At 46.5% G+C, this 26588-nt stretch overlaps 1 protein-coding gene across 2 annotated transcripts in view; it reads right to left on the bottom strand.

Annotated features, from left to right (window-relative positions):
• The window catches only part of LOC138301234 (collagen alpha-1(II) chain-like), a 1268735-nt gene that overhangs the window by 201538 nt on the left and 1040609 nt on the right, over nucleotides 1–26588 (bottom strand). For both annotated transcript variants that reach the window (XM_069241494.1, XM_069241495.1), the window contains 2 exons: nucleotides 13952–14005; nucleotides 2718–2771 (listed from right to left, as the gene is read on the bottom strand). In XM_069241494.1, coding sequence (XP_069097595.1) covers nucleotides 2718–2771; nucleotides 13952–14005 — 108 coding nt within the window. The remainder of the gene's footprint in view (nucleotides 1–2717; nucleotides 2772–13951; nucleotides 14006–26588) is intronic.

Genomic DNA, 26588 nt, shown 5'->3' with positions numbered 1-26588 from the left:
TGTCAACGTGGGAGAGCTACCAGGAAAGCTTCCATAGGATGCTGCTGCATGGGATATTCAAAAGGTGAGGAATCCACAGTGTTTTGCTTTACTTTTGACTGAGCCAAGATATACACCCTGAAAGGAGTCAAAAAGATTCTCTGAAATGTACTTTGTAATCTGAAGACATTTATCATAGCTTTTTGCAAGGTTCATGAAGGAAGGTTTGAATAGTAAAAAGTGTACTTTCAAAATGTGCAACAACAACTTAAGACCATGTGTAAAGAATCTTCAATCTATGAACAGCAAACATATACATGCAAGGATACAAGCACTTATATAGATATATATTCATACACAATGCAAAGCAAATAATTAATAAAAATTCATCACCGTAGGGCCTGTCAGATGCTTTATCTTTCTCATGCCAGAAAGAAGATGACCCTGTTTAACTGCGAGAAAGAGATCTCCACCCTCACGGGACAGGAGTCAGGCATTCAACGTCTAATCCTGACCGAGGTCTCGTAATTCACCACTACTGAGCAGGGCCATGTTTTTATATCTTAAAGAAACGGAGAAGGGCTTTCTGGACAAACTCCTCCCATAGAAAAGAAATATTCAAAAATGCTGGCTAATGTAGGTCAGAGTTGAAAGAAACAGGTTGGCACTGGCCAGTTTCCCGAATTGTCTCTCCCAAGCCCAAACCGTCCCCTGCTTGCACTAAAAAAAAAATCAGTCTGGTACATTCTTATCGTGCTGACTCCCTACCTCCTACATATTATGTACTAGTTCTAGGTGATAATGTGTCTTAGCTCTTCGGTGAGAAAGAAAACCTGCAGAAATAGAAAACACGTTGCATAACATGTTTGTAAGAAAAAATGCTTGCATCTCTAACATGGCGGTGAAGCTAAGCTGAACACAAAATGGAGTCTAGGCTGAATACAAAATGGAGTCTATATCCAGTGACCACTAAAGTGACAGTGGGCAGCTAAGCCAGGTGCAAAGTGGTGAGAAATCAGTGGTCAACACACAAATATCACTACACACAGGTAGATGTAGCTATCAGAAAAATGTTTTCATATCTGTCTTATGGCACAGATATCTTCGGAGTCCAGCTGACCAGGAAAACTCATATGAGCATAACACTCTGAAAGGGTACACTCGTACATTTCTATGTGCTTCAGTATTTGTTGCAAGAAACAAACTTTCGCTAACCCGACGTAAAAGCCTGCGGTGCAGATGAAAGGATAGCAAATTGGTAATTTCTGTACCTCGCCACAAACCTCAAAAATTACCTCCACAACTGTACTATCAAAATATTAATCGAGGAGGCTGAGGGAAACAATCCAGACCCACAACTGAAAAGCATTAAGCATGTAGGGAAGTATTATCATTTTGAAAATCTTCTAAGGGCTTTGCAGAGAAACCTCAGGTTCCGAATCTGTCTAAGACCATCCCCTTTCATTGGGAGTTTAAAGTATCATCAGTGACAGCACAAACTCTAACTCTCTGATGAAGAGAAACCTTTTGGACTACACCCTCTGCTAACAAAGGGAAAACCTCCATCAACATATTTGCTTGGGACAATGGATGATGGGTTGGTAGCCTCTTCAGAAAGGGAAGTTGAAAATTGATTCTATGATATGCACACCGACTGGTGTCATTTTACTGTATATCTTTTCATTTCCGAAGAAAAAGTACCTGTCCTGATGTTGCAAGTCCTAGCAGGGCAAGTGCTCAGAGAGGTGTTTGGCTGTTTGAAGCTGGAAGACTTTGTAGAGTTGAAATAACATCTGTTAATGTGGGACTGGCTATGTTGTTTATGAAGACTTTTAGCCCTGCTGACTGACATCTCTGCACTTGAATTGACCAAACTCTACAGCAGTGTAGGGTGCATGATGGCAGGAGGAGGCTCACAAGTTTATCTCAGGAAGTGCCAGCTGTACTTGCCTATTTGATCGATTTACGAACGAGGATTGGCTGAGACAAGTGAGATATCTCTCTCTCACACTCACTCTCAGAGATGAGGACACTTTTAGGTTTCTTGTGACAACTGTACCACCTCTAAGGAGAGCATCTCTATGTAGTCATTCCATCACTCTCAAACCTAATTGACTGCATGAATGAACAGAATTCCCAAGACGTGGAATGGTGACTACATCTGTGGCACCAGATATAGAACTTGTGTTTTTTTTGTTTACCGACAGAGGCCTGCAAGATTTGAGTCAATGCTTAAAGTTTGAAATGTGAGAATGTTAGTGGTGGCATGAGTCATGAGAAAATTGAAAATCTCACTAAAGTTCATCTCCATATCCAGCAGCTTTTGATATCAATTTTGCGCTTCTCTGCTCTACAACCAACATTGTTCAGTGCCAGAAACTGAAAATGCTGAAACTAATTCTGAATCTGTCTACAACCTATGGATAAGGATTTATATACAGCCTGGCAGGGTATTCAAGGATTTATGATTATCATTGATGATCCTATGATTCATAAATATCAGTTTGACAGCCTAAGATGTGTATGAATTCCTTTTTGGTCAAACAGTATTTATGTCACAATAAGACTACCTGAGACCTGAAAGATAATCTACTTTTGCTATGCGTTAAGGGTGCCTACATTTGGATGATGAAATTTCAATTTATGGGCTATAAAATAGGAGGCTGAAATGTAAAGATTGCTTTTCATGCTAACAAATACAATGAAACCCACCTAATTTTGTCCCTCACATTTCTCACCTGTTCACCCTTCATTCCTGGTCTTCCAGAAACTCCTGCAGGTCCTTGAATGCCCTAGAACATGTTACAAAAACATTCGTGATGATGATGAAAAAAGAGCAAGAGAATGTAGAAAAAATGATTCTTAAACGAGGTGAGAGAGAGGATGCAGTCTTCATGTGACCACAAAATGTAATGATTAAACCAACAGACAAATGAAGTAATTATGACATAAAAATCAGGGGGTATGCTTACAATGATTTCTGAGTCTTTGGAGGTGAACCATTAAGAACACAAATAAGACTGATGTGATTCTCAAAAAATGGACCAGAGGGTAGCAGTGAATTTCTTTATTGGTAACTGGCATGAGAACAAAGCATTGGCTTTTATTTTGGGGGAAACTCCTGTCCTTTAAAACAATTTTACTTACTTGTGTAAATGTCCTTGTTTAAGAGGTAGATGATGAAACGATATGTCTGATCTTCAAGACTGGTTGTGTAACAACATCTTCTAAGCTCCAAAAGTCCTCAACTTTCAAGAACTGGTTCTTAGACAGTAGGCCACTGGTTCAAGTAGAAAAAAGATTTTCCCTTCAGTGCTCACCGCCAAAAGTACAGTTACTACTGGTCTTGCAGGCTTTTCATCCAGGAAAATGCTCTGTTCCCATGATGTTGAATACCGAAACCTCGGGGAAAGAAGTTCTAACCATTAAGCAGGACACCCCTGGTCAGGTCCTGGACCCCCTTATTCCTGTATGCTCAGCATGAGGCTACATCATTTTGCCCTCAAACCAGTCTTCAAGTTCCAGCTATTCCAGGGAAAAAGGAGAAATCTATCCTCCGTCAGGAAGACTGAGATTCTTCTATGTAAATTGATCGATTAACTGCTTGAATTAATCTCTACACTGGCAATCGCTTGTGCCACTTCCAGCATATGCTAGGCAGTCTTATCCCTTCCCCTTTTACAGTCAGCTCCTCAGTTTGAAAGTAGGTCAGTAAATGTTTTTCTAGGGATCCCACAGCTATGATAGACAACAGTCCCCTAAGGAAACACTATCTCTCCCTGCCTTTTTGTCCTATATTGACACATTCCCTTCTGCAGCTAGGCAACAAAATGTATCTCAGAGTATCGTGTGCTACAGAAAATTGAAAAATGGAAGATATAAGTATCACAGAGATTTCTCTCCATCTCTGTCTTAACCTCACCCAGGCCATGCCAGTCCCCCAGAGGATTAAGGAAAAATCCAATCCCTCTGCGGCAAATTAGCTACTTCCCTGTCCAAAAGTCCCCCCCACACACATATTTACTTATAGTCTTTTCTTTGTTTGCAAGACCTATTTCCTTCAACTTATGCTAATGTGTTGAGTGCCTACTGAAATACAGATGCTGCAGAAAAGGCTTTGTCTAGTGAAAGATTTGATCAATTGGTTTCCCCCTCTCAGACAGAAGAGCTGTGACTGAGTCTAGTTACCTCTGAGCCCTAGGGAGCTCTGCTGCTATAAGGGGATTACACTTACCTCCACAGCCTGATCAGTTTAAATAAAGAAATGTTACAACTTTATAAAAGTAATCTCTATTACATGCTGTAATAATGGTGTTTATGCCTAATTACTTACTGGAGTTATCAAGAAATAGACTTTAGTAATTTATTCAGCTTCAAAGCTAAGAACTGGTTACAACCACTCATTTATAATACAGTAGGTCATCTCATGTTACATTTTTAAAGGCAAATAGGATAGCTTACAATACAGTTCTATAAGCTGTGCTCACATGTGCAAGGGACAGTTATAGCTGGTTTGCATTGTGTTAAATCTGGAACTTTAGTTACAAAGTCAAGCCTGCATTTACCATTCAAACTTTGGCCTGGCTTCCCACATGACTTCCAAAACTCATGTCACAGGGTTTGCTCCCTAACATGAGTGGATTAATCTTTTCTCTTTAGGCTTATTTCTGGCCCTTAAATTTCAAGCAGTCTGCCCTATATTTGATTGTTTTACAGCTTACTTACAGAAATGTCAAATATTTCATGCAAATGCAAAGTGGTTTCTATTTTTAACGGAGGCACTGCTAAGCCAGTGCCAAGTGTCCAGATGTACAATAATGAATAGAAAATTCAGAGGAAAGAAGGCAAAGATAGATTTTATAGAGTGTGTGTGAGAGAGAGAGAGAGAGAGAGAGAGAGAGAGAGAGAGAGAGAGAGAGAGAGGAGGGAGAGAGAGAGAGAGAGAATGTGCGTGTGTGTGTGTGTGTGCACGGGCGTATGTGAGAAAGAGAGATCTGCAGGAAGAGAGAAATAAACTGGGTGGCGCGGGGTGATCCCCAGAAAAGAGCAGAGATACAGAGAGAACAAATATTTCAGTGAGTGGAAAGATACAAGTGGTGTAAAAGAAAGATTAATGGGGAGGAAAATGACTAGAAGAATAACAGAAAACGTAATCAAGGTTACTGGTGAAGTACAAGTTACTTATCATCGATAACAAAATATCTGGTAGAGACATATTCTAGTTGCATATTCCTTACCTTAGAATTTTCCCCAAGGCGTCAGAATGGATCCGGAGATTTTTCTTCGAGCAATACCTTGTGCGTCCGCAGGTGGCGTCAGTCGACTCCACGGGTGTCATTGGCGTCATGGTCGCCGTCATGACGTCGGGAGTAGTATATAGACGCCGCCCTCGCTCAGTGACGTCAGTTTCTTTTAACGACTTTCCACGCCAAAGCGCAGAGCCGCTAAAAACACTGAGATTGGTGCACCAGAGCTAAGGACCTGAAAGGGGGAATCCCTGTCCCTAGAAACCAGTTCACAAGCGGGTAGGATGGGTGGGCGGTAAGGAATCAGCAACTAGAGTATGTCTCTACCAGATATTTTGTTACCGAAGGAAAGTAACCTCTACATCTGATAGAGACTTCTAGTTGCAGATTCCTTACCTTAGAATAGATACCCAAGCAATGGCATCCTCGGTGGTGGGCTGCAAACCAAGATCATACTAGGAAGTTGTAAAGAAATGCCTCCTTGGCATTGTTACCCCCTGACTTTTTACCTTCGCTGATGCCAAGTTATGATTTGAAAGTGTGCTGAGGCCTGCTAACCAGGCCCCAGTACCAGTGTTCTTTCCTTAACCTGTACCTTTGTCTCCACAATTGGCATCCAGGTAAGTCCCTTGTAGCTGGTACCCCTGGTACAAAGGGCCCTGATGCCAGGGAAGGTCTCTAGGGGCTGCAGCATGTCTTATGCCACCCTGGGGACCTCTCACTCAGCACAGACACACTGCTTGCCAGCTTGTGTGCTGGTGGGGAGAAAATGACGAAGTCGGCATGGCACTCCCCTCAGGGTGCCATGCCAACCTCACACTGCCCATGGCATAGATAAGTCACCCCTCTAGCAGGCCTTACAGCCCTAAGGTAGGGTGCACTATACCATAGGTGAGGGCATAGGTGCATGAGAACTATGCCCCTACAGTGTCTAAGCAAAACCTTAGACATTGTAAGTGCAGGGTAGCCATAAGAGTATATGGTCTGGGAGTCTGTCATACACGAACTCCACAGCACCATAATGGCTACACTGAAAACTGGGAAGTTTGGTATCAAACTTCTCAGCACAATAAATGCACACTGATGCCAGTGTACATTTTATTGTGAAATACACCCCAGAGGGCATCTTAGAGATGCCCCCTGAAAACATACCCGACTTCCAGTGTGGGCTGACTAGTTTTGCCAGCCTGCCACACACCAGACATGTTGCTGGCCACATGGGGAGAGTGCCTTTGTCACTCTGTGGCTAGTAACAAAGCCTGTACGGGGTGGAGGTGCTTCTCACGTCCCCCTGCAGGAACTAACACCTGGCGGTGAGCCTCAAAGGCTCACCCCCTTTGTTACAGCACCACAGGGCATCCCAGCTAATGGAGATGCCCGCTCCCTCCAGCCACGGCCCCACTTTTGGCGGCAAGGCCGGAGGAGATAATGAGAAAAACAAGGTGGAGTCACTGGCCAGTCAGGACAACCCCTAAGGTGTCCTGAGCTGAGGTGACTCTGACTTTTAGAAATCCTCCATCTTGCAGATGGAGGATTCCCCCAATAGGATTAGGGATGTGCCCCCCTCCCCTCAGGGAGGAGGCACAAAGAGGGTGTAGCCACCCTCAGGGCTAGTAGCCATTGGCTACTAACCCCCCAGACCTAAGCACACCCCTAAATTGAGTATTTAGGGGCCCCCAGAACCTAGGCAAACAGATTCCTGCAACCAGAAGACGAAGAAGGACTGCTGATCTGAAGCCCTGCAGAGAAGACGGAGACACCAACTGCTTTGGCCCCAGCCCTACCGGCCTGTCTACCCACTTCAAGAAAAACTGCAACAGCGACGCATCCCCCAGGGTCCAGCGACCTCTGAAGCCTCAGAGGACTACCCTGCATCTAAAAGGAACAAGAACTCCCGAGGACAGTGGCCCTGTTCCACAAAGACTGAAACTTGCAACAAAGAAACAACTTTTAAAGGACTCCACGTTTCCTGCCGGAAGCGTGAGACTTTCCAGTCTGCACCCGATGCCCCCGGATCGACCTGTGGAGAAACAACACTACAGGGAGGACTCCCCGGTGACTGCGAGCCCGTGAGTAGCCAGAGTTGACCCCCCTGAGCCTCCACAGCGACACCTGCAGAGGGAATCCAGAGGCTCCCCCTGACCGTAACTGCCTGCTTCAAAGAACCCGACACCTGGTAAAGACACTTCACTCGCAACCCCCAGGACGTGAAGGATCCGACCTCCAGTGCAGAAGCGACCCCCAGGTGGCCCTCCCCCTTGCCCAGGTGGTGGCTAGCCCGAGGAGCCCCCCCTTGCCTGCCTGCTTCGCTGAAGAGACCCCTGGGTCTCTCCTTTGAAACCAATTGCAAACCAGACGCCTGTTTGCACTCTGCACCTGGCCGCCCCTGTGCTGCTGAGGGTGTACTTTCTGTGCTGACTTGTGTCCCCCCCGGTGCCCTACAAAAGCCCCCTGGTCTGCCCTCCGAAGTCACGGGTACTTACCTGCTGGAAGACTGGAACCGGGGCACCCCCTTCTCCATTGAAGCCTATGCGTTTTGGGCACCACTGTGACCTCTGCACCTGACCAGCCCTAAGCTGCTGGTGTGGTGACTTTGGGGTTGCCCTGAACTCCCAACGGTGGGCTACCTTGGACCCAACTTTGAACCCTGTAGGTGTTTTACTTACTTGCAAAACTAACCAAAACTTACCTCCCCCAGGAACTGTTGAAAATTGCACTGTGTCTAGTTTTAAAATAGCTTGTCACATTTGCCAAAACTGTACACGATATTGTGTTGATTCAAAGTTCCTAAGATACCTGAGTGAAATACCTTTCATTTGAAGTATTACTTGTAAATCTTGAACCTGTGGTTCTTAAAATAAAGTAAGAAAATATATTTTTCTATATGAAACCTACTGGCCTGGAATGGTCTTTGAGTGTGTGTTCCTCATTTATTGCCTGTGTGTGTATAACAAATGCTTAACACTACCCTCTGATAAGCCTACTGCTCGACCACACTACCACAAAATAGAGCATTAGAATTATCTCTTTTTGCCGCTATCTTACCTCTAAGGGGAACCCTTGGACTCTGTGCATGCTATTTCTTACTTTGAAATAGTGCATACAGAGCCAACTTCCTACAGAAGTCCTGAAGGACCAAATGACCAAAATAGCCGTCTTGACTGACCTAACTGTCCAGGTCAGGAACTCCGCGTTCTAACGCAGGGAAAGCAGCAGTTGCTCTGGTGGAATAAGCACACAAGCCTTCAGGAGGTTGCTTTTTGGCCAAGGCTTAGCATATTTTGATGCAAAGAAGCACCCATCGAAAGATGGTATGCTTTTGCACCGCCTTCCCTTTTTTTGCACCCACATATCCAATGAAGAGTGGATCATCCACCCGGAAATCTTTAGTACGATTGAGGTAGAACGTCAACGCTCTTTTTGGGTCCAGACGGTGGAGTCTCTCCTCCTCATGGGAAGGAAGTGGGGGTGCGTAGAAAGTAGGCAGAGTGATGGACTGGCCTACAGGAAAAGGTGTAACCACCTTAGGAAGGAAGGAAGCACTACTGCGAGCAGAGGTGATAGCGACCAGAAAGACAGTTTTGACGGTGAGGAGCCACAAGGGACAATTATGCATTGGCTCAAAAGGGGTACACATCAAATAAGTAAGTACAAGATTAAGGTCCCACTGAGGCATGATAAATGGAGTGGGAGGAAATAAATGGGTGAGCCCTTTTAGGAATTTACTCCCAAGAGGAGATTTAAAGAGTGAGGGCTGATCAGGTAGCCTAAGAAAGGCTGAAATGGCAGATAAATTCCCTTTAATGGTGCCCAAAGCAGAGCCCTGCTGGGCCAAGGAAAGAATGAACAGAAGAACCTTGGATAGAGGGGCGGAAAGGGGATCAACAGATTTCTTGGTACACCATGCCACAAATTTATTCCAACAACAGGCGTATACAGTTTTGGTTGATGGACACCTGGCTGCCAAGATAACATTGCAGACATCGGGTGGAAGGGCAAAAGCCATCAACTGGTGTCGCTGAATCTCCATGCATGAAGGCAGAGGTTGGACAGGTTCATGTGAAGAACCGTCCCCTGTTGCTGCGACAGAAGATCCGCCCAAAGAGGCAGTCTGAGTGGAGGATGGATGGAAATGCTCAATAGCTCGGGATACCATACTCTCTGTGCCCAGTCCGGAGCCACCAAGATGACTTGGGCCCGGTCGTTCCTGAATTTTTTGAGAACTCTGGGCAGAAGAGGAATAGCTGTAAAGGCATAAAGGAGGCCAGAGTTCCACTCAAGATGAAAAGCGCTTCCGAGCGAGTTCCGCCTTGGAAACTCCAAAGCGCAAAACAGCTGACATTGCACGTTCTCAGCAGAGGCAAACAGATCTAACCAAGGCCCTCCCCACTGCTGAGGGAGACCTTGCGCCACCTCCGGATGGAGATGCCATTCGTGATTGGCTGTGCATCGACGGCTGAGTTTATACGCTCTGGCTTTGACGGAGCCCGCCAGATGTTGAACCATTAGGGCAATGCCCTGGTGTTCCAGCCATGTCCAGAGGCGTAGTGCTTCCTGACAAAGGGTCCAGGTACCTACTCCGACTTGTTTGTTTGAGTACCACATGGCAGTAGTATTGTCTGTGAACACCTACACCACTTTCCGTTTGAGAGAGGGAAGGAATGCTTTCAACGCAAGCCTGATCGCCCGGAGCTCCAGAAGATTGATATGGAGCCCAGACTCTGCCGAAAACCAGAGTCCTCTGATCTCTGCCTTTCCCATGTGGCTGCCCCAACCCAGAAGTGATGCATCTGTCTGTATAGATAGATCTGGTTGGGGAAGGGAGAGGGATCTGCCGTGGACCCAATGCGGATTCCAAAGCCATCACTGCAGGTTTTTCGCAGTCCCCTGCGAGATCTGGACAGGTTGGAGAGATTCCCTTGATGCTGCGCCCTCTGGAACTTCAGGTCCCACTGCAGAGCCCGCATATGCCATCTGGCATATGTCACTATCAGGATGCAGGAGGCCATGAGGCCCAGCAGCCTCAGTGTCAGTCTGATCGACACCCAAGACCGAAGCTGAAAGATCGGAATCATAGCCTGAATGTCTTGGACACGCTTTTCGGGAGGATAAGCTTGAAACTGCACTGTGTCCAGAACCGCTCCGATGAAAAGAAGCAACTGAGAGGGAGTCAGGTGTGACTTTGGCACGTTTATAGTGTGCAGGGGGGTTGCCGTAGTCTGAAGGTGGGAGATGACTTTCTGGGGCGAGTCCGCCTTCAACAGCCAGTCGTCGAGGTAGGGGAAGACTGAGACCCCTAACCTGCGCAGATGAGCTGCAACCACCGCCATCACTTTCGTGAACACCCGAGGGGCGCTGGTAAGGCCGAAGGGGAGCACGGTAAAAAGTGCACGTGACCCACCACGTATCGTAAGTAATGTCTGTGGGCAGGAAGGATGGGGATGTGGAAATAAGTGTCCTGCAAGTCCAACGCTACCATCCAGTCTCCTGGGTCCAAGGCAGACAGAACCTGAGCCAGGGTGAGCATTTTGAATTTCTCCTTCTTGAGGAAGTAGTTTAGGTCCCGAATGTCTAAGATAGGACGAAAGCCCTTGTCCTTTTTTGGTATCAGAAAGTAGCAGGAATAACAACCACGTCCTACTTCTGGCACATGGTTCTTTTCTATAGCTCCCTTGGCCAAGAGAGCTGCGACTTCCTGGTGGAGACGCACCAAATGTTCCTCTGGAAGGTGATTGAAGGATGGTGGCGTGGGTGGTGGAGCAGATTCGAAAGGGAGGGAGTAGCCCTTTCGAACGATCTGCAAAACCCACCTGTCCGTGGTGATGTTTTCCCAGTGGGGCAGGTTATGGCGAATCCTGCCACTAACTGGACAGAAGTGTGGGGACAGACTAGGAGGTTTTGGAGGCTGCTGCGGTGGCAGAGGTGGACTGGATAGACCTATGGTTCCCTGTCCCACGGCCACGTGGGATTCAGCGTCCCCGGCCACACAGAGGCTGAACGGTGTGCGCAGCACGTGGCTGGGTGGAGGACACAACAGGGAGCCCCTTCCATGTCCACGAAAGGGGTGAAAAGTGGACTGTGGTGGGCGAGGGGCAGAGGAAAGACCAAGGGACCAAGCTGTAGCCTGGGAATCCTTGAATCTCTCCAAGGCCAAGTCGGCTTTGTCTCTGAAGAGACGGAAGCCATCAAAGGGCATGTCCATGAGTGACTGTTGGACATCCCCAGAAAAAACAGAAGCATGTAACCAGGCGTGGCGTCGTAAGGCCACAGTTGTAGCAACCTATCTGCCCAGAGAGTCGGTCGTGTCCAGCCCACAACGGATTGTGAACTTTGCCGCATCTCTCCCATCGCTCACAGCTTGGGAGACGATAGCACAGGCCTCCTCCGTTATCTGTGGCAGGACTTGCGCAACCATATCCCACAAAGACTGGGTATAGTGGCCCAAAAGGCATGTGGTGTTCACAGACCGAAGCGTAAGACTGGAGGAAGAAAACAACTCCTTCCCAAACTGTTCCAGTCTTTTGGATTCCCTATCCGGGGGTGCGGAAGGGAACGCGCCTGAAGAAGAAGAAGCCTGGATAACAAGACTTTCAGACGTGGGGTGTTATGACAGAAATTTAGGGTCATTTGGAGCGGGCTGATGGCGGCGTGTGATAGACCTATTTATAGGAGCCCCTGTGTTGGGTTTGGACCATATACCCAAAAGGACATCGGTGAGCGCTTCATTAAACGGCAAAAGGGGTTCTGAATTAGAAGCCCCAGGCTGAAGCACCTCTGTCAGGAAATTAGGCCTGACCTCAACAGTAGGAAGCTCGAGACCAAGGACCTCAGCTGCCCTACTAACCATCATACCATAAGTTGCTCCCTCCGCCGCAGCCACGGTAGGAGGAGATAGCATGCCAGCGTCAGGAAAAGTATCCATACCGCTGGCTTCGACCAGTTCCTGAGCCCAGTCCATAGAAGGGTCATCCTGGTATTCATAAGGGTCCAGGGACCCCTCCAAACCCTCCCCATATTCGTACCCATAAGAAAAAGGGTCCGAATCCGACCTGGGGTGAATAGGCCCCATAGAAGTCGAAGGCGGCATCGGCCGACGCCACTCCGACTCCGAGTCGTCGGGATAAGAATTGGGTCGACGTCCATAGTGGGTACTACCGACATCAGGAGCGCCGATAATCGACCCGGTGCCTGGGAAGGTCTCAAGGGTGCTAAGCCGCCGGCGAGGAACCTGAAGGCCCCTCAGCCGAACACCACGGCCCACAGAAAAACTCAACAAAACGGTTGAATTCGGCCACTACGCGAGGGCGGCGCCTATATACTACTCCCGACATCATCACGGCGACCACGATGCCAACGACACCTGCCAACGAGCAAGGGTATTGTTCGAAGAAAATCTCCGGATCCAGTCTGACGCCTGGGGGAAATTCGAAGGTAAGGAATCTGCAACTAGAAGTCTTTATCAGATGTAAAGAAATTAACAGGGAAATTGGATATATATTGAAAAACGTCAATAGAGCTTTTAAGACCAAGGATCTGATTCTAATGGTGGCATACAATAAAGGAATCTGAGTGCTAAATTCAAATATGGCTACAAATGTCCTACGCCTAGATTCCAAAACAGACGTTATTTTAGTTTTGTGTGCCTTTCAGTACTTACAAAAGCATGTGTGAATCAGACATTTCCGACATTAGGAAGTGGAAGTAGCAAAATATTTCTTTTATTTTCACATCTGAACTAATATGTTTTATTTTTGGGGATGGTATATGTTTATAACAGTTTTTCTTGAGCAGAAGGATGTCTTAAAATACTCCTCTGATACAATATTATTTTCTCTGGGTGCTCTTTTGACTTCTCTCATGCAAGACTGATTTTTACCTACTTCAGAGGCCACATCAGCGTCAACATCACAAATAATTATTTTACTAAGAATGCATAATGCTAACAGTAATGGCTTATCTTCACTATTAGTACACCCTGCTCTGGAAAGTGCATCAAAACACAACAGCTTGAAAGCGAAATCTTTAAAAGTAGTTTCCAGTGTTAATGATCAAGCACGTTCACTTCATGGCTTGTCAAAAAGAAACAGGGTACTTACATTTAGTAATGTTTTTTTCTGATGGATACATCCGAACCTGCAGTTTCCTTATGTGAACCCTTGAGAGATTAGTCAGTTTCCAGAAATATCTTGCTTGGTGCAAGAGTTCACTTAAGGGATCTGTGAGTGCAAGTTTTCATTAGAAATACACATGTGCAAAGTTGCACAAATGAACCTTTTGATGACGCTTTTCATACTACACTCAATAAGTACACTCTACTGCAGTGACCAAGGGCTCTATGAGTATGATCAAACCATCAGAAGGGCTAAGTAAAATCATGACTTCAACCGCAAATCTGGGAAATATGAATTGTTTCAAATATATTAATGCACATTTTTTTATGAAATCCACATTCATGCAACAGTCCATAAGTCAACAAAAATGGAGCATTCCAGTGGTAAACAGTTGGGGCTTTCACAAAAGAAAGCAATGAAATGGAAATGGAAAGGGAAAAGGAAGAAAAGGGAACTAGAAATTGTAGAAAGGAAATAGAACTGCAGAATAGATAAGGATAAGAATGAAGGATAAGAATGTGAGTACAAAGTGAGGTGAAAGATGTGTTAAACACAAGTGTGTGTTGAAGTCTAATAATAGTGCATGACTGAAGTAGTACAGAAGCAGTACGTTACCTTAATACCATCATCCCCCTGTATGCCGAGATGGCCTATATTGCCTGGCTCACCCTGAAACAGGAAAATTGGAAAATTAGCTTACAATCATCTGAAATATCCTCCAGTGATCAGAGAACATGGAATACATTCATGGTCCCTACTGTACACATGAGGACAGAAACAAGACAGCCATGACATGGCATTAAGCTGCCTCTGAGTCGATGCACATTACAGAGCAAATTACCCACCGTCTGACAATCCAACATTAGCAGTCGAAAATGCCAGAAACACCACAAACTCTGCAAGATGGGCATCTCTTTTGAAGTAGATGTACCCATGAAATGCTACAAAAATGATACATTTTACCTAGCATTTTCCTAAATTTATTGGCTGAAATGGTAAAGGTGTTGAGACAGTTCTGAAGGAAAGCTAATGCAATAGTCTTTAACACTATAAAGAAATGCCTCTTTTTGTACAGTCACCCTCAAGTTTTTTGAACAATGCTGCTAGTTTTTCGACTCAGAGTACATGGAGGCCTGCCAGCCAGACCTCAGTGCCAGTGCCCTGACTCTAAACATGTATGTCGAATGGCTATATGCAATTGGAAGTGGCTGACTTACTTATAAGTCAATAGTAAATGGTACCCTGGTAGCCAGGGCATGCAAGCTAGTGGGGCACTCCATGGCTTGTAGCACTTATTGTGTAACCCTGGAGGTCCCCCAGGTAAAACATGTCCCTCAGTCCACCCTTGCAGATTGGTAGAGCATGTAAGAAATGGCAAAGCCACCACTTCAGGACATGTGTGTGAGTCACCCCTCTGGCAAGCCTACCGAACACAAAAGGCAGGGTTTAACATATGACACAGGCAGGACATGTACTTTACATTTCCTGACAGTCAAAAACGCAAAACAACTGTTTTACTGTGGAAAGACTTGGTCAACCAATTGGCAAGTACAGGGTTACATGCTGAACCCTTCAGCTGTGCTAACTCTGGTGTGATCAAAGTGGGCACTCCAAGGTATCAAACAACTCAATATATTAAGCTTCACTTGTATATCAAGTTGAAATTAATATAACTTGTTGCAGTGTGCTTCTTTAGCAAAGCAGCCACTTTGTTGCTTTTAAAACTCCCATGCCTTCCCGAGCACACATGGAGCGTGCTCCACAAGACAGCTTTGTGCCCTCCTCGAGAGACATGCTAACGCATCTCAGGAAAGAGAACAAAGAGGGATTGCAAGCCAGAGATGTGTCACCTCCTTCCTGCAGGAAGCTATTTAGGAGTTAGCCCTAAAAAGTAGGAGTCAAAGGTGATTCCCCTTTGAAGAGCAGATGTGGGACGCCAGGGGGGAGGGCTGCCCCATTGTTGAAGTAGACAGGCTGGCATGGGGAACAGAGAGGGGAAACCAGTTGCCAAACCAGTTTCCCTGAGAGCGTGTAGCCCTGAGGTAGCAACACAACAGGGGTGGGCTAGGGAGGTCTGTACAACAAGAGACAGGTCTCGCCATCTTGGAAGTGGGTAGAATTTTGCATACTGGGATAACAAGATGCCACTATCCACAGGAAGTAGTCATCAGGTGGGAGGGAATTTGGTAGCCCATTGGTTAAAAACTGCACCCTTTCCTGAGGGCATTTTCCAAGCATAAGAGGGGCACCCCTGGCATACAGACCTTATGTCGTGATGGACTGGAAGAAGGACTGCCCTGCTTCATAGAGGGACAAGCAAAGAGGCTGCACAGTTGAGGACTGCACCTGCTGCAGTTGGAGAGTTGCTGGGTTCCTCGGAAGGTGAGTTATTGACTCATAAAGGATTGGCCTTTGAGCACAACAGCATGTGAATGACAGGTGAATGGTAGGCCAGTGGTGACAGGACTTCAGCTAGACCATAAAGGACTTTGTGGGATGTTAACCCTGCACCCAGAACCTCCTCACCCTCTTCGTGGACCAAGGAATCCCTGCAGGAAGACTCCCATCAACTGCGTTGCATCCACAGCATCCTTAGAACATCTTCAGCATCCATCCTCCCTTGCATCATAACCACTCCATAAGAACCCATTGCAATGTGGATAAAGGTCCTGGAACTGTTGAAGGACTGCTTCTCCTGTAAAGGTTACTGTTCTTGAGGACCTTGCTGGTCCCCCTGACTAGCTCCCTGCCAGAGTTGGTTGCCCAAAAGTACTTCTAACTGAACTCATTGACATGGCCTAACTTTTCTTTGAAAAAGTTTTTAATTGTCCAGTTGATTGACATTGCAAAGGTTGAGTGAAATTGCACTGATTTATTATTGCTTATAAAATCTATATGTCTCGAACCCTTTGGTGGATCTTTTTCATTCTAGTGCCTAAATTCTTATACAAATACAATCTATTTTTATAAATTGGTGTTAGATTTCTTGAGCATTATGTTGATTACTTCTTTAATTATTTTGGTGCTGTTTAAATGCTTAACAGTTGTTCCTCTGGGTAAGCCTTGCTGCTTAGTGCCATAGCTACCAAGGACTAAGCTGAGGGTTTGAGAGACGAACCCAGGGGACCTAGAGGGGTTGGTAGGTGTATTACACAGTAAGGTTGCACTACCACACCATATAATACACCCCATTTCCTCAAAAAAACCTTCTTCCAAACGATCAGCTCTCATTCTCACATCCTCCATGGAGATTAGCTATTGTAACATAATTAAACAATTCATCCCGACACAGACTCCCTTCCAACTACAGATAGGTGTCACTCATCCCCTTCCTTTGGAAGGTCTTTAAAAGTCCCTCTTCAACAGTATCACCAAACCATGAAAACTAACTAGAGCTATAATTATGTATAATACTGCAGCAATTTTCAAAGTGGTGCAATGACTGTAGTAAGCATACCGCAAAGTAACAAAAGTCACTGTAGATTATTCATGGTTGTGCAAAATAAAGAATAGACTCTTTAAGAGGACTTTGGCAGTGTTTGACCCATGTATTCTGGTGACATTTGTTTGAAAAGTTTTGACTGCAAGAATATTGTGAAATATACAACATTGACTCCTGATACCAGAAAATGAAGGATGTGACTGGACATAACACTGAACCATGATGCTGCTGCAAAACATTGAACTGACATTTGATGCTGGTGCAGAGTATGTTAGGATCCATCAGTTTGGTGCAGAGGATGGTACAGACAATTTAAATTGGTGTAGAATAAGCTACTAACCCCTCAACTCTAGAGCAAAGCACAATACTGACACCTAGTATAAGAGCAGCATGCAGCACAAATTCTTAATGATGGAGCAGAGCAAAGCAGTGGCAACCAAATTCCTTACCTTTGGTAACTATGTTTGTGGTAGAAACACTATCTAAAAGCAGATTCTTCACTTTCAGAATATTATCTAGCCGCCAGATGGGATCCAGAAGTTTTGTTGGCAGTGCTCCCATGCACCACTAGGTAATGCATATAAGCACCACCCCAGCACGCTGTACCATCTAGTCTCCTGGATCTAGGGTAGATAGAACTTGGGCCAATGTGAGCATTTAGAATTTGTCCTTTTTCAGGAAAAGATTTAGTGGGTAAAGATCTAAAATAAGAAGAAGGCCTCTGTCCTTCGGCACGAGGAAATACTAGGAATAAATATCAGTTTCTATTTCCAACGCTGAAACCCCTCTCTATGGCTGCTTGTTCCAAAATACCTTAGATTTCCATTCACAGAATGGACAAATGGTCCTCCAAAAGCTGCTCTAAAGTGGTGGGATATGCTGCAGGTCTCACAGGAATGGTAGGGCATAGCCCTGTTGAAATATTTGGAGCACCCACTGGTCGGACACGATGCTCTGCTACCCCTAGAGGTAATAGCTTATTCTGCCTCCTGCATGGTGGCTGTGTACCACTAAGGGCAAACTAAAGTGATTTGGAAGATGAAGCTGGTGGATGGTGGGGATGGCGGGGGACTAGGCAGTAAGCTGCCCCTCCCCACTCGGATACTGTCAGGTAGATCCCAGACCTCAAAGGGACTGGGGGAATGAAGAGGAAGGGTTTGTTGCTGGATTGGAGGGCTTTCGTCTTTGCTCTGAATCCATTCCGAAGCCTCAAAAGGGATGAAATTGATGGGGATACTGCAGCATGGGCAAATAAATCCTTATTCAGCAAGCTGTAGGTCTGCTTTCCATGAAGCACTCCGATGCAAAATCTGCCTTATCTCAGAAGAGACGTGCACAATCAAATAACACATCCATGTAAGATGCTTTTACCTCACTCCAGAAGCTGTGGATCTCATTCTCATCCACATGAGGTACTGAAGTACCACTTTGGTACAGACTGCCTTGCCTAAGCAATCAGTAGTTTCTAGTGCAGAATAGATTACATACTTTGCTGCATCAAGGCCCATCCTGGATGTTGATCTACGTAAACTGGTGCAAAACTCTCCCATGACTGTCCGTAAAATCTAGCTGACCATATTTCACAATCCATGTGAATATATACTTTGGAGGCAGCTAGCATTGACTGAGAGAAGGGCCAGATTGGCAGAAAACACTTGCTTTTAAAATGCTTCCATGCGTTCGCATTCTCTGTCAGGAGTCATCGTAAGAAAGAAACAGGCATTGAGCTTGCTCAGAGAGGCCTTGACAACCAAGCTTTCTAGTGTAGGATGCTGGGTCAGGAAGGCAGGGTCTCCTCAGGCTAGCCTGTGGCATCTGGCCATTTGGCTATTTACTAGCAGGCAAGAACGAGTTTGGCCCAGGTGCCCATTAATGTGTCAGTGAGATATTCCGTAAGGAAGAAGCGGTTCAGTAGCTGCGGAGACTTGGGGCCCATATCTTTCTCAGACCTTCAGGAATCAAGGGTAGGGGGATAATGTGTAGTACAGTTAGAAGCTACACCGCACTTGACATGCATCCTCCTAGGCTCCCCTCAGCAGGTACTGAAGGGTGCAGAACTGCCAGCACTGAGCATTTTCTGAAGAGGTAAACAAGTCTATCTGAGGAATGCTGCATAGAGCAAAGATGGCAAGGACTAACTCTGGCAGAGGGTCAACAACATAACGTAAGTTCAGGCTGATGGCTCTGACATTCAGAGACTCAGCCAGGTGACTGGGATGGGAGGAAGGTCTTGAGCACCATCAAATTTGCCCACAGCTCTAGCAGGTTGATATGAAGCACACATTCCTAGAGAGACCTCCGATCTTTAAGATCCTACAAATGGGTTCTAGACCCTAGTGTAGAGGCATCCATTACCACTGTGGCCAAAGCCCTGGGGGTCAGAAGGACACCCCTTGGAGAACATGCACCTTTTTTGCCACCAGGTCACATCCGTCATAGTGTCCCAGAGGGCCACAATCTTGTCCAACAGATCTCCCCGTGCTGGAACCACTGCCTGCAGAAGAGCCCCTGCAGATCCCTCATAAGCCAACATGCGTCCGTGACCAAAAGGATATAGAAAGCCAGGAGGTCTAGCAGACATAAAGCTGTGAGTACTGGAACTTGCATGCCTTTCAGGCATGAAGGTATCATGTCCTGGAAGTGTTGGATCCTCTGACGAGGAGGGAAGGCACGGAGAAGAGTAGAGTCCAGAACTGACCACATAAACAGCAGATGTTGGAAGGCCTCGAGGAGAGATTTGGGCTTTTTGACTGAAAAGATGGGGTCATAAGTCTTTACCCCTGGCTCTGCCCCTTTACTGAGTGGCCAAAGGATTTTCAGGCTACTCTAATTGCACTGCCGCTGGCGGAAGCTGAAACCTTTTGAGAAGCCTATCAGCAGCAAAATTGTCTGCAGTCATTCTTAGGCTGTTTGTGTTGGAAGCCTCCAGACCAAGCTTTAGCTTTACTTGCCTTAAATTTCTTTAAGTCTGAACCAGCTGTATCTCCAAACAAAGGAGTATCATAAGAAAAAAGGTCCATGGGAGTGGCTCACAGCGTGTTGAAAATCCTTATATATGAAACTAAGCATGACATTAAACCTCTACAGGGGGCTCCAAGCCACCAAGTCAGTGGTGTCCAGGCATGACTTAATGATGTGATAGGAGGCATCCTGTCAATCCTTAATGACGCAAGAAAAATCAGTCTTGAAGTCGCCTGGGAGAAGAGGAACAACCAGTTGGACCATGTCCAATAGTGCATGAGATTATCTCACCAAGAGGCAAGTGGTGTTCAAAGATTTTACCACCATACTTCTTGCAGCAAAAACTTTCTTGCCCCAAGCTTCTAGGTGTTTAGATTTGCTGTCCGATGGTGTTGTCAGAAAAGTCCCAGACACCTGTCCTGAAGCACAAGAAAAAAACCTGTATGACCAGGCTCTCTTGGTATGGGTGAGGGGACAGAAAGGGAGTGTCCTATGCGAACCCTTCGATTGCACTTCCCACCAGTGTATTTACTGCCGGAGCAGACAATGGTTTCTCCCATGCTGCCAGTACCGGCAATGGCTCTTTATGATAAACGGAGTACTGAAACTTTTCAAACATTCACCCCCAGTCACAGATCTGGGTTAAATCCATTTTTCTTTTGCTCACCATGCCACCCTAGTATGGACCCGCACTACGCAAATCAGTCTTGACCTTGCTCCCCATGGGAACAGTCCAGCCCAAACTGCCAGGCCATGTCCTCTCTGGACCAGAAAAAATCATCCTTGGACCGGTTTCAGAGTATCACCCCTCATCAGCCAGCTAGCTTGAATCCAGTGGCACATTGAGCAAGGGACTTATGTTTGGGCATACCTTGGCCACTTACGGAGACTTTAACAACAGATTTTTGTGATGTTGCAATACGCCTCTTCTTCCAGATTGTTTGGGCTTCTCTTCTTCATTTATGTTGTGCCACAGAGTTGGACCGAGGGGGACCCTGAAGTAGCAAGCACCAGTGGTGTTAAATTTGGCACCAACGGAGTCGAGGATGGTTGTGGAGGTGGCACTGGCAGCCTTGGGTGGAGCCAGCCATGGTACTGATGGGGGAGGTGGTGCCATGTATCTCTGAGCCCGCATAAAGTATGGGTCTTGACCGTTGGCAGGCGCAAAGGTGTGACTCCAAACACTGCCAGAGCTGGCACAAAGAGCATGAACTTAGGCATGCCATATGGCCAAGGGGCCCGAAAGTGAGCCAGAGGGGGCTGCAGTCCTAGGAACTTTGCTCAACATTACGCTGAGCAATGCTGCTTGATCAGAACCTGCAGTTGGAAAGTCTGGGTAGCGCACTAAAGGGGGCCAGGGGCTACCCAGTAGGGGGTGGGAGGACTGGGGTGGATGGGGTACAAGCTTGATTTCTGGCTCAAGAGGCAGCGCTGGTAGGAGCCTGCTGGCGGGGCCAGTTCTGATGGCTTCACAATGACTCACTCCAGCTCTAAGGATAAGGCTCCTGTGAGAGTCGGAGGCTGCCTAAGTGACTTACCTTTTAACAAGTGTTTTGTTTCTTGTGCTTTTTCTTTTGCAAAAGAAATGAGAGGTAGGTGGCCACAAGCAGGCCAGGGAGCTGCACCAGCCTCTTTTTTGTTGTGGGCATATGGCTTGAATAGTTTTCCCTCCAGTCCCTTTATTGCCTTAGGTTTTATTCTGAACCATGACTTACAGGATTTGGAGTCATGGCCCAGCCCCAAGCACCAGATAAAGACTGTGTGGGGGGTGTGTGTCCATGATGGACATCTGTCCATCCCAGTCCCCACAAGGCGTAATGCCTGAACACATTTGGAAAACATCCCTAACACTGCACTTTAGTTTTAGCTTTCTGTGAGGATAACAAGTGAAGATTCTCAGACTGAGCAAGCAACAAATCCCCTTTGTAGGCATGGAAAAAGGGAAGGAATGGTTTCTTACCTGTAACTCCAGTTCTCTCGTAGGGGTATTTCCATGATAGTCATAAGCACGGAATAGTTCCGCGCGCCTGCGGGGACCCCGGAGCACTGTTGTGTAGTATATTCTTAAGTGCAATCATCAGCTCCTTGACAAAAAAGGTCTGTGAAAAACACTTAAGAATAACCATGTGCAGCCTATGTGAACAGCTACACAGGCCAAATTGTTAGAAGAAAAAACAGTTGTAGTGTAAATTTCACGTTTAAAACTCTATTTATTCTATAAATACATAAATAAATACATTCTCATATTTTATTTACACCTCTCATGAGAATAAAACAATGTAGGGCAGTGTAGCCCATAGGCTGCCATTATACAGAATGAAAATAGAGCTGTGCCTTTAAGAAAGTAAAGTCTTCCTGTTTCCCATCATGCACAGCAAAAGGCAGTTGCCTCAGTTCTTTTTTGGAGGCTATTAACCTGACATGAAGAAAAAACAAAACATTTGTTGGAGTACCAACCTCCATAATATTCATGTTCTATGTCAACTCCACCGGGGAGGAGGGAGGGTTGCTTATGACTATCATGGAAATACCCCTACGAGAGAACTGGAGTTACAGGTAAGAAACCATTCCTTCTCTCGTAGGGGATTTCCATGTATAGTCATAAGCACTGAATAGAGTAGCAAGCCCATCCCCATAACCGCGGTGGAGTAGATCTAAGAATACTGAGAAAAACATGAATCATGCAAACAAATTCTTGAGCAAAGCCTGCCCAACCTGAGCATCTGCCCTAGCGTCTGTATCAAGGCAGTAATGCTTAGTAAAGGTATGGACCGACCTCCAAGTGGCAGCCTTGCATATTTCTGCCAAAGGGACATTTCTCATCAAGGCTACAGTAGCTGCTTTCCCTCTGGTAGAGTGGGCTTTTGGCCTACCACCAAGGGATTTGTTTGCTAACTGATAACATAACATTATACATGAAACAATCCACCTGGATAACGATTGTTTAGATGTGCCCAAACCTGTTCTGATTGGGCCATAGTTAATAAAAAGCTGTTGTGATTTTCGAAAGCTTTTTGTCCTGTCCAGGTAAAATTTCAAGACTCTCTTTACATCCAGAGAGTGCAGAGTTCTCTCAGCAGGGGTAGCTGGATTCTGAAAGAAAGTCGGTAATGAAATTGTTTGGTTCACATGGAAGTCGGAGACTACCTGTAAGGAAATGCCTCCTTGGCATGGTTGCCCCCTGACTTTTTGCCTTTGCTGATGCTATGTTTACAATTGAAAGTGTGCTGAGGCCTGCTAACCAGGCCCCAGCACCAGTGTTCTTTCCCTAACCTGTACTTTTGTGTACACAATTGGCAGACCCTGGCATCCAGATAAGTCCCTTGTAACTGGTACTTCTAGTACCAAGGGCCCTGATGCCAAGGAAGGTCTCTAAGGGCTGCAGCATGTCTTATGCCACCCTGGAGACCTCTCACTCAGCACAGACACACTGCTTGCCAGCTTGTGTGTGCTAGTGAGGACAAAACGAGTAAGTCGACATGGCACTCCCCTCAGGGTGCCATGCCAGCCTCTCACTGCCTATGCAGTATAGGTAAGACACCCCTCTAGCAGGCCTTACAGCCCTAAGGCAGGGTGCACTATACCATAGGTGAGGGTACCAGTGCATGAGCATGGTACCCCTACAGTGTCTAAACAAAACCTTAGACATTGTAAGTGCAGGGTAGCCATAAGAGTATATGGTCTGGGAGTCTGTCAAACACGAACTCCACAGCACCATAATGGCTACACTGAAAACTGGGAAGTTTGGTATCAAACTTCTCAGCACAATAAATGCACACTGATGCCAGTGTACATTTTATTGTAAAATACACCACAGAGGGCACCTTAGAGGTGCCCCCTGAAACTTAACCGACTGTCTGTGTAGGCTGACTAGTTCCAGCAGCCTGCCACACTAGAGACATGTTGCTGGCCCCATGGGGAGAGTGCCTTTGTCACTCTGAGGCCAGTAACAAAGCCTGCACTGGGTGGAGATGCTAACACCTCCCCCAGGCAGGAGCTGTGACACCTGGCGGTGAGCCTCAAAGGCTCACCCCTTTGTCACAGCCCAGCAGGGCACTCCAGCTTAGTGGAGTTGCCCGCCCCCTCCGGCCACGGCCCCCACTTTTGGCGGCAAGGCTGGAGGGAACAAAGAAAGCAACAAGGAGGAGTCACTGGCAAGTCAGGACAGCCCCTAAGGTGTCCTGAGCTGAGGTGACTCTGACTTTTAGAAATCCTCCATCTTGCAGATGGAGGATTCCCCCAATAGGGTTAGGATTGTGACCCCCTCCCCTTGGGAGGAGGCACAAAGAGGGTGTACCCACCCTCAGGGCTAGTAGCCATTGGCTACTAACCCCCCAGACCTAAACACGCCCTTAAATTTAGTATTTAAGGACTACCCTGAACCCTAGAAAATTAGATTCCTGCAACTACAAGAAGAAGGACTGCCTAGCTGAAAACCCCTGCAGAGGAAGACCAGAAGACGACAACTGCCTTGGCTCCAGAAACTCACCGGCCTGTCTCCTGCCTTCCAAAGATCCTGCTCCAGCGACGCCTTCCAAAGGGACCAGCGACCTCGACATCCTCTGAGGACTGCCCCTGCTTCGAAAAGACAAGAAACTCCCGAGGACAGCGGACCTGCTCCAAGAAAGGCTGCAACTTTGTTTCCAGCAGCCTTGAAAGAACCCTGCAAGCTCCCCACAAGAAGCGTGAGACTTGCAACACTGCACCCGGCGACCCCGACTCGGCTGGTGGAGATCCAACACCTCAGGAGGGACCCCAGGACTACTCTGATACTGTGAGTACCAAAACCTGTCCCCCCTGAGCCCCCACAGCGCCGCCTGCAGAGGGAATCCCGAGGCTTCCCCTGACCGCGACTCTTTGAATCCTAAGTCCCGACGCCTGGGAGAGACCCTGCACCCGCAGCCCCCAGGACCTGAAGGACCGGACTTTCACTGGAGAAGTGACCCCCAGGAGTCCCTCTCCCTTGCCCAAGTGGAGGTTTCCCCGAGGAACCCCCCCCTTGCCTGCCTGCAGCACTGAAGAGATCCCGAGATCTCTCATAGACTAACATTGCGAACCCGACGCTTGTTTCTACACTGCACCCGGCCGCCCCCGCGCCGCTGAGGGTGAAATTTCTGTGTGGGCTTGTGTCCCCCCCGGTGCCCTACAAAACCCCCCTGGTCTGCCCTCCGAAGACGCGGGTACTTACCTGCAAGCAGACCGGAACCGGGGCACCCCCTTCTCTCCATTCTAGCCTATGTGTTTTGGGCACCACTTTGAACTCTGCACCTGACCGGCCCTGAGCTGCTGGTGTGGTGACTTTGGGGTTGCTCTGAACCTCCAACGGTGGGCTACCTTGGACCAAGAACTGAACCCTGTAAGTGTCTTACTTACCTGGTAAAACTAACAAAAACTTACCTCCCCCAGGAACTGTGAAAATTGCACTGTGTCCACTTTTAAAACAGCTATTTGTCAATAACTTGTAAAGTATACATGCAATTTTTATGATTTAAAGTTCCTAAAGTACTTACCTGCAATACCTTTCAAATGAGATATTACATGTAGAATTGGAACCTGTGGTTCTTAAAATAAACTAAGAAAAGATATTTTTCTATAACAAAACCTATTGGCTGGATTTGTCTCTGAGTGTGTGTACCTCATTTATTGTCTATGTGTATGTACAACAAATGCTTAACACTACTCCTTGGATAAGCCTACTGCTCGACCACACTACCACAAAATAGAGCATTAGTATTATCTCTTTTTACCACTATTTTACCTCTAAGGGGAACCCTTGGACTCTGTGCATGCTATTCCTTACTTTGAAATAGCACATACAGAGCCAACTTCCTACATTGGTGGATCAGCGGTGGGGTACAAGACTTTGCATTTGCTGGACTACTCAGCCAATACCTGATCACACGACAAATTCCAAAATTGTCATTAGAAATTGATTTTTGCAATTTGAAAAGTTTTCTAAATTCTTAAAAGACCTGCTAGGGCCTTGTGTTAGATCCTGTTTAGCATTTCTTTTAGAGTTTAAAAGTTTGTAAAAGTTTGAATTAGATTCTAGAACCAGTTGTAGATTCTTAAAAAGTATTCCAACTTTTAGAAGCAAAATGTCTAGCACAGATGTGACTGTGGTGGAACTCGACACCACACCTTACCTCCATCTTAAGATGAGGGAGCTAAGGTCACTCTGTAAAATAAAGAAAATAACAATGGGCCCCAAACCTACCAAAATACAGCTCCAGGAGCTTTTGGCAGAGTTTGAAAGGGCCAACCCCTCTGAGGGTGGCAACTCAGAGGAAGAGGATAGTGACTTGGAGGAAAATTCCCCCCTACCAGTCCTATCTAGGGAGAACAGGGTCCCTCAAACCCTGACTCCAAAAATAATAGTCAGAGATGCTGGTTCCCTCACAGGAGAGACCAACACCTCTGAAATCACTGAGGATAACCCCAGTGAAGAGGACATCCAGTTAGCCAGGATGGCCAAAAGATTGGCTTTGGAAAGACAGATCCTAGCCATAGAGAGGGAAAGACAAGAGATGGGCCTAGGACCCATCAATGGTGGCAGCAACATAAATAGGGTCAGAGATTCTCCTGACATGTTGAAAATCCCTAAAGGGATTGTAACTAAATATGAAGATGGTGATGACATCACCAAATGGTTCACAGCTTTTGAGAGGGCTTGTGTAACCAGAAAAGTGAACAGATCTCACTGGGGTGCTCTCCTTTGGGAAATGTTCACAGGAAAGTGTAGGGATAGACTCCTAACACTCTCTGGACAAGATGCAGAATCTTATGACCTCATGAAGGGTACCCTGATTGAGGGCTTTGGATTCTCCACTGAGGAGTATAGGATTAGAT

This window comes from Pleurodeles waltl, chromosome 6 (assembly GCF_031143425.1).
Source record: "Pleurodeles waltl isolate 20211129_DDA chromosome 6, aPleWal1.hap1.20221129, whole genome shotgun sequence".
Lineage (NCBI taxonomy): Eukaryota > Metazoa > Chordata > Amphibia > Caudata > Salamandridae > Pleurodeles > Pleurodeles waltl.
The sequence above is the reverse complement of the archived record's forward strand: the minus strand, read 5'-3'. Positions and strand labels throughout refer to the sequence as shown.